General features: G+C 51.4%; 2 protein-coding genes across 2 annotated transcripts in view; both read right to left on the bottom strand.

Moving 5' to 3' along the window:
- Positions 1-13,446, bottom strand: part of LOC123101587 (BTB/POZ and MATH domain-containing protein 2-like) — a 32,091-nt gene that overhangs the window by 6,126 nt on the left and 12,519 nt on the right. The window contains exons 3-4 of the mRNA XM_044522968.1: positions 8,302-8,306; positions 6,550-6,677 (exon numbers count right to left, since the gene is read on the bottom strand). Coding sequence (XP_044378903.1) covers positions 6,550-6,677; positions 8,302-8,306 — 133 coding nt within the window. The remainder of the gene's footprint in view (positions 1-6,549; positions 6,678-8,301; positions 8,307-13,446) is intronic.
- LOC123104971 (uncharacterized) lies at positions 3,127-5,504 on the bottom strand. The gene is made up of 2 exons (XM_044526929.1): positions 5,092-5,504; positions 3,127-5,006 (listed from the first exon to the last, which is right to left on the bottom strand). Coding segments are annotated over exons 1-2 (684 nt in total). The 5' UTR covers positions 5,094-5,504; the 3' UTR covers positions 3,127-4,324.

Below are 13,446 nucleotides of genomic sequence, written 5' to 3'. Positions count from 1 at the left end.
TCGCCAACCAGAGAGGTACCGGTCGATCGAGCGGATGAGGGGGTCATAAGCAGATAAGGGGAGTTTAAGCGGGGACAAGGGGAGGCCAAGGTACGGTTGGGGGAAGGAGGAGATAGGGCAGCCAAGAATGGATGCCATGGCAGAAGACATGTCGGGGCTACAGTGCATGGGAATAAACCCAGACTTGTGGAAGTTAATAGCAAGGCCGGTGGCAAGGGCGAAAGCATCCAGGATGTTTTTGAGGTGTGTAACGGAGGGGATGTCTGCGCGACAAAGGATAAGAGTGTCGTCAGCGTATTGCAGGACAGGGCACGGAAGGGAGGGGGAAACGGGGTGGGCGAGCCGACCCTTCGACCAAGCATCGTGAATAAGATGTTGAAGCACATCAGCAACGATGATGAAAAGATACGGGGAGAGGGCGTCACCCTGGTGAAGGCCATTACGACAGAGGATCCAGTCTCCGGGGACATTGTTCAAAAGAATCGAGGTGTGACCAGTGGTAAGGATATCACGGATCCAACCACACCATCTCGAGTCGAAGCCCCAAACGGAAAGGATGGTAAGAAGGCTGGACCAGTTAACCGAGTCGAAGGCTTTCCGAAAATCGATTTTCAAAACAACGGCGGGGGCTTTCCGGTTGTGACATGTGCGAAGGAGGTCGGTAGCGTAGACAATATTTTCCGAGATGCGCCGGCCAGGAAGAAAGCCAGTCTGGTCTGGGTCAACAAGCGAGTGAATGTATTTTTGCAACCGAGAGCACAACGCTTTGGTGATGGCTTTCATAATGCAGTTTTGGAGGGAGATGGGACGGAAGTCCGAAGGAGAGCGGGCGGCCTCAAACTTGGGAAGGAGGACAAGGAAGGCTCTGTTAATGTGAGAGAGGTCAAGGGTCCCCGCATGGAAATCGTGAAAAACCCCTTCGACGTCAGCAACGACAGTGTCCCAAAAATAGACAAAGAACGAGGGGCCGAACCCATCGGGGCCCGGACTGGAGAGGCGGTTCATGGCGAGGAAGGCCTGACGGATCTCATCAGACGTGAAGGGGGCTGACAGATCAACGGGGAGAGGGTTCGCATCTGGGTAGAGAGCAGAAAGAGAGAACCCCCAGCTGCAGGTGGAGGTGATCCCCAAAAGCTCCTTATAGAAGCTCCGAAGAGCAGAGGCTTTGTCGTCGTGCGAGAAAAGATCCACCCCGTCCACCGAGAGGACAGGGATGCAGTTTTTGCGGAACCGGGAGGAGGCAGAGGCATGGAAAAAACCAGTGTTCTCATCCCCCTCAAAGGCAAAGCGAAATATAGCGCGAAGTTTCCAGTAAACGACCCGCTCCTTAATAGAGACATGCAGGGCATCAATAGTAAGAGAGCGAAGAAGACTTCTAGGTGAGAGAGAGGACGCCTTTCCTCGATATGATCGAGGAAACCGATGAGGACCCGGCAGTCCTGCTCCTGGCGGGCCGCCGCCGCAACCCGTTTTGTCCACCGTTTACAACATAACCGAACCTGACGAAGACGAGCTACCAAACGAGCAGTGGGGTCGGGGCGCGAGGCAGAGGCCCAAGAAGCGTCCACCGCTGATCGAAAGGAGGGGTGCAAGGCCCAGGATTTCTCGTAACGAAAAATACGGGTTTTGGGGCGGTGGAGGAGATAGCAGCGAGGAGGGGGACGTGATCGGACGTGGAGCGTGCAAAAGAGGAGAGGATGGAGGTTGGAAACTTGGCATCCCAGGCCACGTTGATCAGGACCCGGTCGAGGCGAGCAAGAATGGGAGACGACTGGCAGTTAGACCAGGTAAAGAGGCGGTCACGGAGAGGGAGGTCAATGAGGGAGAGCGCATTGATGGAATTATTGAACAGACCTGCTTCAGAACGACAAAAGTTAGAGTTGTTGCGATCCTCGGGGGAGCGGGTAAGGTTGAAGTCGCCAAGAAGGCACCATGGAGTGGAGTCGCTGGGGGCATGGTTGGCCAGCTCGGCGAGGAAGCCAGCCTTGGAAGCATGCAGTGGCGGAGCTTCAAAGAAAATGTTGGGCGGGCCAGACAAAGGGAGAGCACCGATTTTTTTTTGAAATTCTGGGTCATATATATGCATTTAGTCTCTAATACAGGTGGAGTGAGAATATATGTATATATCAATTGAATTTTGAAATGATCTTTTTTTCTTTTGAAAACCAAATCAATTCTTCTCTAGGTGTGACCGTGTGAGTGAGCTTGTTTACCATTGCTTATGGCTACCCAACATATGCTGTGATATGTAAAATGCAAAGAACAACTGAGTGGAAAATCAGGATATCTAATGAAGCAATTGCAGGAAAATTAGATGTACAATGTAGTACTATTTGCATCTAATCCATGCCCTCAGTTGAGTGGAACAACCAGGACTATATCATGGACAAAATAAGCATATGGACAGTCTGTATCTAACTACATCGTTGAACTCAGAATTTGGGAAAACAAATTAGATTAGCTGTGATCTCTTGCTGAATCGTAATTACAGGGAAATTAGATGGAGTGGTTGCTTGATTGGCCGATGTCTCTGTCTCCTGCCTGATGCGGCCGTGAGAAACAGCAGGAGCGGCTGCGTGCGAGAAAGCTGGGACTTGCGAGCGAGAGACCTCGAGTGCTTTGGATCGATCGTATCCTTACTAGGCTGCAGGTGGGCTTTCCTTCGATGCATAGGTAAAATCAAAAGTGTAAAAAACCTGGGCGGGCCATGGCCCAGTTTGGCCCCAACAAAGCTCCGCCCCTGGAAGCATGGTCGCAGGGCGCATAGATATTCGTAACACGGATCAGGGTGTTATCGTAGCAAAGGAGGAGATCAACCAAGAGGGCACGAGTAGAGGAGATGTCGTGCACGAGAGAGAAGATGCGGTCATCCCAAGCGGTGCAAAGGCCACCGGACGCCCCACAAGAGTCAACTGGGAGGAGCGAGCGGAGCGAGGGAGGAAGGAACGAGTCGGTTTTTCTTGTAGGGGGAGTCAAGTTTCGTCTCCTGAATCCCAAGGAGAGCTGGATGCATGGCCTCGAAATCTGCACGTACATCACGACACTTGCATGCATTCCCAAGCCCACGCACATTCCACGTACACAGAGAGAAGGTACTAGTCATGGGCATCTAAGAGGCTCCAAACAGCAGACAACAAAAGGAAATACGCAGGCTTGATAAGAAGAACAAGTGGGCCTGAGGCCATTACAAACCCCACGGGGGGAAAAGAAAAAACATTAAAGGATACAGTACTCCGGCAACCCCACAATGGGGCCCACGGACGGGAGCACGAGATCAAGCCTACGTAACTAAAACATGGGGAGGGGAGGCAAGGACATGCAGTGGCCCGATGACAGAGATGGCAGAGATTGGGAGCGGGGGGGCCAAGAGGATGCATGTCGCTCATGGCGCATGGGAAGCCACCTCAGCGCGGGCCCCAGCCGCCAGAGTATCAAGGTCAACACCGCACGATGCCCCCAGGTCTTGAAGAAGATGGAGCGGGAGAGGCGTAGCAGCGCCGTCATCGGCGTCGATGCCGGCCGCCCTGATCGCGGCGCGGAGACAGGGAGACCCCTTGGAGGAGTCAAACCGAGCCGCCTTGACCCGCTCAAGCATCTTCACGTAGCCGGCCGGCTCCTTCCCGGCGAGGCGGAGGCTGCGGCGCCCAGCGGTGAACGACGAGTCAACGGAGCGCTTGCGGAGGCCACGACGCTTGCACGCTGCATGCTCATGCTCGTCGTTGCGGAGGTCGGAAGGCTACATGAGCGGGGAGGGATGCAGCATAGGGACACCCTCCTCGGAAGTAGCCATGGAGACCACGACGGAATAGAGCGAGGAGTCAGAGACGGCACCAGACGCGGGCCCCTCCTCCACGACAAGGGGAGTAGCAGGTGGGAAGAGGGAGCACCAGCGCGCAGGGAAGAGCTCCGAGAGGAGGAAAGAGAGGCGACGCCCGATTTCGCGCCGGAGGCGGGCCACGCTGGTGCTATCGGCAGCGTCGGGGTAGCCAGTGGGAGGCGCCGGGGCTGCAGGAGCCGTAGCGAAGGAGAGGGAGCCAAACCCGCACAGGCTCTCTGTGTCGATGTCGTCCATGGCCGTGGAGCGACGCACACGCGGTGAGGGAGGCGGAGAGCCGTCGGCAGGCTCGAAGTAGTGGGAGGAGACAGAGGAGCCATCTTCATCCACAGTCCAGGAGCGGACACGGCGGATGGCAACGTCCGTGGACAGGTCACCATCGAAGTTGCGGAGGAGGAGTGCATGCGGCACATCATCCGCGTGCTCCAAGCGGATGACGAGGCGCACCGCAGAGAAGTCGAGGTCGTTGAGGCAGTGGGGGTCGATGCATCACACGTTGCCGATGGAGCGCAAGGCATTGCGGATGCCACCCTCATGCCAGTGCTCGAGGGGGAAGCCGGTGGCGGAGAGCTGGGCGAAGCAGGTGTACTCCCAGCCAAAATAGTTCTCGCCGTTCTCTGGGCGCTCGAGCATGATGACGTGGCCGTCGAAGGGGAGGGGGAAGAACTCGCGCAGGGCGAGCTCACGGGCATGCTCCGACGAGAAGATCACCATCATGGCGCCGTAGTGGGAGGCGGCCAACCCAATGGAGGGGTTGCCGGCCCGCTGCTCGAACGCACGGCAAAGGAGGTCCGCCGGGCAATGCGATGGCGGGTCGATAAGCGCATAGGCGAAGCGCCGGGAGTGCGACATGTCCGCCACCAGCGGCATGAAGCACTCCGCATACTCCGGACAGCGACGGCCGCCCCCCGCTTGACTGCCCCGAGAGCTGCCGGGAGCGGAGGTGTGGCCACCCCCGGCTGCAGGCTCAGCAGTGGCCTCCCCCGAGGCGGCATTGGAGGACGGAGGAGCGCCACGGGGAAAAGGCGTCGGCGGACGCGAGAAGAAGGGCACGGTGCGCTCGGCTTCGACCTCGCGGTAGTACCACGTCATCCAGTGCTCCCGGGGCGGGGTGCGAGCGGGGGAGGTGGAGCGGGAGTGGGACGGGGACCGGCTAAGCGTGTCGGAAAGCCTGCAATGCGACAGAGGGAGCGGTGAGACAGGAAGGGAGGGCGAGGTAGGAGAAGGAGGAATGAGGACCAAAGGATCAAACATACATTGTGAGCTAATGTGGCCGGAGCGACCACAGTCCCGGCAGCGGACGGGGTCTCGGCAGTCACGGACAAGGTGGCGCGAGGAGTAGCACTTGTGGCACAGAGTCTTGACCGGGGATGGCAAGAAGGCAAGGAGGCGCCGTTTGTTGGGTGGAGGTGGAGACGGGGTGAGCAGAGCTTCCTTATAGGACCGGGGCGGGATGGGGGCGCCGCTTGCAGCAGAGGGCACCGGGGAAACGGGGGATGGGGGTGCGGCGCCGCAGGACGCATCACGCTGCACCCGGATTCCCGCAGGGAGGGAGGGGGCGGGATTCGCGCCTTCGATGGACGGGTCGGGGGTCTGCAGAGGACGAGCGAGGGAAAGAGGCGAGGTAGGAGAAGACGGAGCAGAGCGCAGGGGTATGGTGGCACCGCGCATGTTGTATCTGGGGCTAGGGATAAGCCAAACGGGAGGGAGGGATGCGTGTCAGCAGTCAGACGCGGGTGGGGCGCCGAGCCGTCCAGAAAAGCAGGCACGCGCGGGGGAGGGCCACGGGTTGCAGGGCAGGCTGACAGGAGGGGAGGGGGTGGGATTGATTGCATGCATGCAGGGATACGGGCGGGAACCAGGGCACGCGCCGCCGCTTCCGAGGCACCGGGGATTGCGTGGCACGCATGCACCCTAGCACGCGCGGCACCATCCACCGCTTCCCGCCGACGGCGATGGAGGATGAGCTCCGTCCTACCAAGGCGCAGACGCACCGTGGCGACCACGAAATTGGCGACGGCCAGCGAGGCGGCCAGGAGCAAAAGCAGTCCGGGCCATCCGCGAGGATGGAGAAGCAGTCCGGGGCATCCGTGAGAAGGAAGTTAAGCACGTTTTTAATGAAGAACACATTGACCCGGGAGGAGGGCACAGCTAGAGTGATCCAGAAGCGGCAAGAGCTAGTCGGGAATAAACGAGCAAGGGGCGAGGCTACCATGGTGTAAAAGTTGAGAAGAACGAAGTCGAGGAACGCCGCACCTGGTCTTTTGAAGGCAACCTGGCCGGGTTTCCCCAGCCGGAATCCTCGCAACAAGGCCTCGAGGTCATCATTGCCGGGAGGCGGCGCGGGGTTGCAGCAGGGCTTGGACGGCGCAGGGGGCGAGACAACGACAATGGTGTCGCCGGCCCGAGGCACGCCTTGGACACGCCAGGGGAGGGAGAGCGGCGAGCACGCCTCCCCAGGCAGGAGGTCGAAGAGGCTCCCGAGGAGGCAGGGAGGGGAGGCGGGCGCTTCGTAGGGCAGAGGCGGCGAGGGATCACCCGGCGGCGACGAGAGGTCGCGGGAGCGAGGAGCTCATCCATTGCTTTCTCTTGCCTACAAGCAATCATTAACGGCGCGCGATCCCTACCACCTAGCCTCGCGTATGTGATTGTGAACGGCACCATAAAAAAGCGTAGAGAAATAGAGATAGAGCACAACATATTTCTAACGAGACGGTGGGATCACTATGCGTGGTGTTTCTTGCGCCTGGAACTCGCTCATGATTGTAGTGACATTGACCTTGACATCGAAGGAATCGTCCTTGAGATGCTCTGATTTCTCTAGTTCCTCCCTTTTGATGAACTTCTCATATCCAAAAGGTGCATGCACCATGTAGTTGTTCGTCATGGTATGTTGAGTATAAGATTATGAGAAAGTATAGGACAGACTAGAATTTTGTCCTACCTTGTCTTATACTTCAAGTTGATCATTGTATTCTTATGTATATGTTCACGAGGCTCAAGTAATACAATGAACAATTCCACCAAACTCCTCTCTCCCTTCTAACATGATATCAATTTCTGGGTTCTAAACCTTAGCCGTCGCCGCCACTTCCGCGCCCGCGCGCCGCCTCCGGGGCAGTCGGCCTTCATGACCGCCGCCGGGGGCCGCGTCTCCCGTGCCTAGGGTTCGTTCGTCGGTCGTGTTGATCGGCTGCCCTAGAGAGTCTTCTTCCTGAGCCCTTGCTCCTGGTTTTTCTCTCTCCCGCCGCTCATCTTGATTTGCGTTTTCTTTTTGGTTTTTCGATCTATGCTTGATCGGTTTGCGTCGCCCGCCGCAGCCGTCGACCCCGTGCGCCTCTACTCCAAAACTGTCATGACCGGCTGGCTCCTTCACCTACACGGTGGCCTCGCGCAACAGGCGGCCGCTCATAGTCGTCGTCTGCGCGCCGGTCTGCCCGTTGATCTACGCCGACCGTCTCTGCCCTCTCCGACCGGGACACGTGCATCACCTCCACCCGATGGCCTCGCGCCATGCAGCAGCCAATCATAGCCGCCGCTCACGCGCCAGCCCGCCAATCGATCCACGTCACCTGCCTCCGCCGCGTCTGCACGGCGGCTCTGTGGTCTACCTCGCCGGCCTCATCCACGGCTGCATCGGGCCGGCTGCGCCAGGCTCGTCGGCTGCCTCGACACGGGCGCTGTTGCAACATTGGTCGCTCGGGCCTCGTTGCCCGGACGCTGGCGCTACTTTCGCAGCCCAGGTGCGGGTGCTAACACGCTCGTCCGCATGACGTCCACCATCGCCGGCTTCATCTCAGACTCCATGGTCACCACGCCTCCACCGAGCGGCGTCCCCGACCTCGCGCGTGATCGGCTTGATCACCCGCTCGACGCCGCGATCCGCCTCATCTACGCCGCGCGACCGACCTGACCCGTTGGTTATACGCGCCTCCGCATGTCCCGTGAAGATCGTCCCCGAGTTCAGTGTGCCCCTCCATCGATCGAGCAACGGGCTGCCGCTACGTCGCCCCGTCGGGCCACAGCGCCGCCGTCCCATGGTTTTCCTCGCGGCTGCATCAACTCGCGCATCGCCGCTGCGTCGCCCCTACGGGCCGTAGGGCCACGATACATGGTCCCAGCCACCGCTCGAGGCTGTCCCCGCGGTTGCACCGATCCGCGCTCCGCCGCTGCACCGTCCCTTCGGGCCATAGCGCCGCGGCCCGTGGTCTCCGTTGTCGCCCTGAGGTCTTCCCACCATCGCCCCGACCTGCATACCATCACTGCGTCGCCCCTTCGGGCCGTAGCGCCACGGCCCGTGGTCCACTCCACCGTCACTGATAATCCCCAAGTGCAGGGAATCATCATAGCAATTCCCTAAGGTGGAAATGATAAGTATGGAGTGTCGAACCCACAAGGAGCTAAAGGTAAGATCAATATTCTCTCAAGCCCTATCTGCCACTGATACAACTCTACGTACACTAAACGTTTGCTTCCAACTAGAAACGAGAAATAAAACTACGTTGTGGGTATGAAGAGGATAACTTTGCATGATATTGGAGAGCTAAAATATGAAAGTAGGTGATGTTATCATAAAGTTAGAATATATTACTAAATATGAATAGCGAGTGTGGAATAATGATGGGTCGGTGTGCGGAATTGTCCTAGGCAATTGTTAACAAGACCGATAGTCGTCATTGCAATTTCATATGAGGGACAGGCATAAGCTAACATACTTTCTCTTCTTGAATCATATGCACTTATGATTGGAACTCTAGCAAGCATCTGCAACTACTAAAGATCATTAAGGTAAAACCCAACCATAGCATTAAAGTATCAAGTCCCCTTTATCCCATACGCAACAACCCCCTTACTCGGGTTTATGCTTCTGTCAAGCAACCCACTATAAGCGAATCATGAACGTATTGCAACACCCTACAACGGGAATCCCTCACGCTTGCGCGACACGGAGGGCACAATAGATCAGCACCAAAATAAAACATACAACTCGTACCAATCTAGATCATCAATCACCCCAAAGACAAAGGATATCTACTCAAAACATCATAGGATGGCAACACATCATTGGATCATAATATGTGGCACAAAGCACCATGTTCAAGTAGGGATTACAGCGGGGTGCGGGAGAGTGGACCGCCTAAAAGAGATGAGGATGGTGATGATGATGGTGATGTTGATGAAGACGATCACCGCGGCGATGATTCCCCTCTCGATGGCACTCCAGTGCGACCAAGAGAGAGGAGGAGAGGTTCTCCCCCTTGTACTTCCTCCTCCATGGCCTCCCCCCTGGATGGGGAGAGGTTCTCCCTCTGGTCCTTGGCCTTCATGGTGATGATGGCCCCTCCGGGATCCTCCTCCATGCCCTCCGGTGATGATGGCCCCCTCCGGCAGGGTGCCAGAGAGGGCGTAGATTGATTTCTCGTGGCTACAGAGGCTTGCGGTGGCGGAACTTCCGATCTAGGTTATTTTCTAGGGGTTTCCGTATTTATAGGAATTTTTGGCGTCGGTTTCACATCAGGGGGGGTCTCCGAGTCGTCCACGAGATAGGGGCCCATGCCTAGGAGGGTGGGGCGCCCCCACCCTCATGGACGGCTTGAGACTCTTCTGGCCCAACTCTTTTACTCCGGGGTCTTCTTTTGGTCCATAAAAAATCATCAAAAATTGGCACGTCAATTGGACTCCTTTTGGTATTCCTTTTCTACAATACTCAAAACAACAGAAAAACAGAAACTGGCACTGGGCTCTAGGTTAATAGGTCAGTCGCAAAAATCATATAAAATAGCATATAAATGCATATAAAACATCTAAGATGGATAATATAATGGCATGAATACTTCATAAATTATAGATACATTGGAGACGTATCAGTATCCCCAAGCTTAATTCATGCACGTCATCGAGTAAGTAAATGATAAAAGAAATAATTTATGAAGTGTGAATGCTAGCAAGTGCATAAGTTTCATCAATGATAGTTCCAACCACTTTTTCTAGCATCATTATATACCATAACAGTAGCTCAACTCATGAAACTTCTCATGATCAAGTAACAAGCTATTCACATGTTAAAGTATAGATCATAAACTTTCTTGAAAGCTAACAAACCGTTCTCTTAGTCATCAAACAATTGCAATTCATCTTATTTTCGGGAAGGGTCTATGTAAGTGCTTTGATTCAGCAAACTCCACATAATCAACTATCATTTAATCTTTCACAAGTGCTAACACTCATGTGATATTTATGGGTTCAAAGTTTTAATCGGACACAGAGAAAGATATGGGCTTATAGTTTCGCCTCCCAACCTTTTACCTCAAGGGTAATGTCAACAATAATAATTTATGAGAACCTACATCCAAGTGGATATATATATATATATATATATATATATATATATATATATATATATATATATATATATATATATATATATCCGGATTGATCCAACACAAAGTGCTTCCCAAAGGAAAAAGTGTAAATAGGAAAGGTGATGACCACCATGACTCTTGTATAGGGGTAGAAGATAAAAGTAAAAGATAGGCCCTTCACAGAGGGAAGCAGAGGTTGTCATGCCCTTTTATGGTTGGATGCACAAAATCTTAATGCAAAAGAATGCCACTTTATTTTTCCACTTGTGATATGGACCTTTATTATGCAGTCCATCGCTTTTATTTCTTCCACATCACAAGATCGTATAAAGCTTATTTTCTACACATTAATAGATCATACATATTTAGAGAGCCATTTTTGCAAGCTTAGGCGCTTGAGTCTTCCTTGAATATTACCTTGGGGTACCTTGGGCATCCCCAAGCTTAGGGTCTTTCCACTCCTTATTCTCCTCATATCGATATCTCACCCAAAGCTTGAAAACTTCAATCACACAAAACTTAACAGAACTTCGTGAGATAGGCTAGTATGATAAAGAGTAAACCATTCACTTTGGTACTGTCAAAGACAAGGTTCATAATTGTTCTCACACAATGCCTACTGTACCATATCATTTCAACAATTTATATTGAGAAATATAAGCCATAGAAACTAGAAAACAAGCAAACAAGCAAACTATGCAATGAAAACAGAATCTGTCAGAAACAGAACAGTCTGTAATGATCTGAACACCAACCATACTTCTGCTACTCCAAAAATTCTGAAATAAATTGGTGGACATGAGGAATTTTTCTATTAATCTTATGAAAAAAGAATCAACTCAATCGCACTCTTCTGTAAAAGATGGCAGCTAATCTCGTGAGCATAAAGTTTCTTTTTTTTACAGCAAGATCACATTAACTTTCACCCAAGTCTTCCCAAAGGTCTTACTTGGCACTTTATTGAAACAAAAGATATAATACATGATTAATACAGTAGCTTAATAATGATAACACACAAAAACTGTACGGGTAAATATTGAGTTGTCTCCCAACAAGCGCTTTTCTTTAATGCCTTTTAGCTAGGCATGATGATTTCAATGATGCTCACATAAAAGATAAGAATTGAAACATAAAGAGAGCATCATGAAGAATATGACTAGCATATTTAAATCTAACGCACTTCCTATGCCTAGGGATTTTGTGAGCACATAATTTACAGGAACAAGAATCAACTAGCATAGGAAGGAAAAACAAGTATAACTTCAAAACTTTAAGCATATAGAGAGGAAACTTGATATTGTTGCAACTCCTACAAACATGTATTCCTCCGTCATAATAATTTTCAGTAGCATCATGAATGAGTTCAACAATATAACCATCACATAAAGCATTCTTTTCATGATCTACGAGCATAGAAATTGTACTACTCTCCACATAAACAAAATTCTCCTCATTCGGAATAGTGGGAGAAAACTTCTTTTAAATCCACTTTAGATGATAGTATTATTCATACTCCAAAAGATATAAGTGAAGTTCATGGAGCATTCTACAATTAATATAGACTAACCAATATCCAAGCTCAAAATATATAAGTGAAGCACACGAAGCATTCTATAAAACCATAATCAAAAGATTTAAGTGAAGCACAATGAGCAATTCTATAAGATCATACTTAAAAGATATAAGTGAAGCACATGGAGCATTCTATAAACCAATGAAGGGTTATCTCATACTAGCATGGAACTTAAAGGAAAAACAAAAACACAAAGGACACAAATCATGTGAACAAAACAATAACCGAGGTATACCGGTAATTGTTGAAGAAGAAAGATGGGATGCCAACCGGGGAATCCCCAAGCTTAGATGCTTGAGTATCCTTAGAATATTTACTTGGGGTGCCTTGGGAATCCCCAAGCTTGAGCTCTTGCCTCTCTTTATTCTTCTCATATTGATAGCTCCCTGATCTTCGAACATTTCATCCACACAAAACTTTAACAAAAACTTTGTGGGATCCGTTAATGTAATAAAGCAAATTACTACCTTTAGGTACTGTTGCACACTCATTCAATTTCATGTTAGACCTATATATACTTGATACGTCTCCAACGTATCTATAATTTTTGATTGTTCCATGCTATTATATTATCTGTCTTAGATGTTTATGGGATTTATTGTTCACTTTTATATTATTTTTGGGACTAACCTATTAACCGGAGACCCAGCCCAAATTGTTGTTTTCTTGCCTATTTCAGTGTTTCGAAGAAAAGGAATATCGAACGGAGTCCGGACAGAATGAAACCTTCGGGAGAGTTATTTTTGGAACGGAAGCAATCCAGGAGACTTGGAGTATACGCCAGGGAACCTTCGAGATGGCCACAAGGCATGGAGGCGCGCCTACCCCCTGGGCGCGCCCCCACCCTCGTGGCTCCCCTGACCGACTTCTTACGCCTATATATATCAATATACCCTAAAAACATCAGAGAGCAAAATAGATTGGGAGTTCCGCCGCCAGAAGCCTCTGTAGCCACCGAAAACCAATCTAGACCCGTTCTGGCACCCTGCTGGAGGGGGGAATCCCTCTCCGGTGGCCATCTTCATCATCCCGGTGCTCTCCATGATGAGGAGGGAGTAGTCCACCCTCGGGGCTGAGGGTATGTACCAGTAGCTATGTGTTTGATCTCTCTCTTGTGTTCTTGAGGTGGTACGATATTGATGTACCGCGAGCTTTGCTATTATAGTTGGATCTTATGGTGTTTTCTCCCCCTCTACTCTCTTGTAATGGATTGAGTTTTCCCTTTGAAGTTATCTTATTGGATTGAGTCTTTAAGGATTTGAGAACACTTGATGTACGTCTTGCGTGTGCTTATCTGTGGTGACAATGGGATATCACGTGATCCACTTGATGTATATTTTGGTGATCAACTTGCGAGTTCTGTGAACTTATGCATAGGGGTTGGCACACATTTTCGTCTTGACTCTCCGGTAGAAACTTTGGGGCACTCTTTGAAGTTCTTTGTGTTGGTTGAATAGATGAATCTGAGATTGTGTGATGCATATCGTATAATCATACCCACAGATACTTGAGGTGACATTGGAGTATCTAGGTGACATTAGGGTTTTGGTTGATTTGTATCTTAAGGTGTTATTCTAGTACGAACTCTATGATAGATCAAACAGATAGAATAGCTTCATGTTATTTTACTACGGACTCTTGAATATATCGATCAGAAAAGGATAACTTTGAGGTGG

The sequence above is a fragment of the Triticum aestivum genome, chromosome 5A (genome assembly GCF_018294505.1).
Source record: "Triticum aestivum cultivar Chinese Spring chromosome 5A, IWGSC CS RefSeq v2.1, whole genome shotgun sequence".
Taxonomy (NCBI): Eukaryota; Viridiplantae; Streptophyta; class Magnoliopsida; order Poales; family Poaceae; genus Triticum; species Triticum aestivum.
Note: the sequence above shows the minus strand (reverse complement) of the source record. Positions and strands in the feature narration are given on the sequence as shown.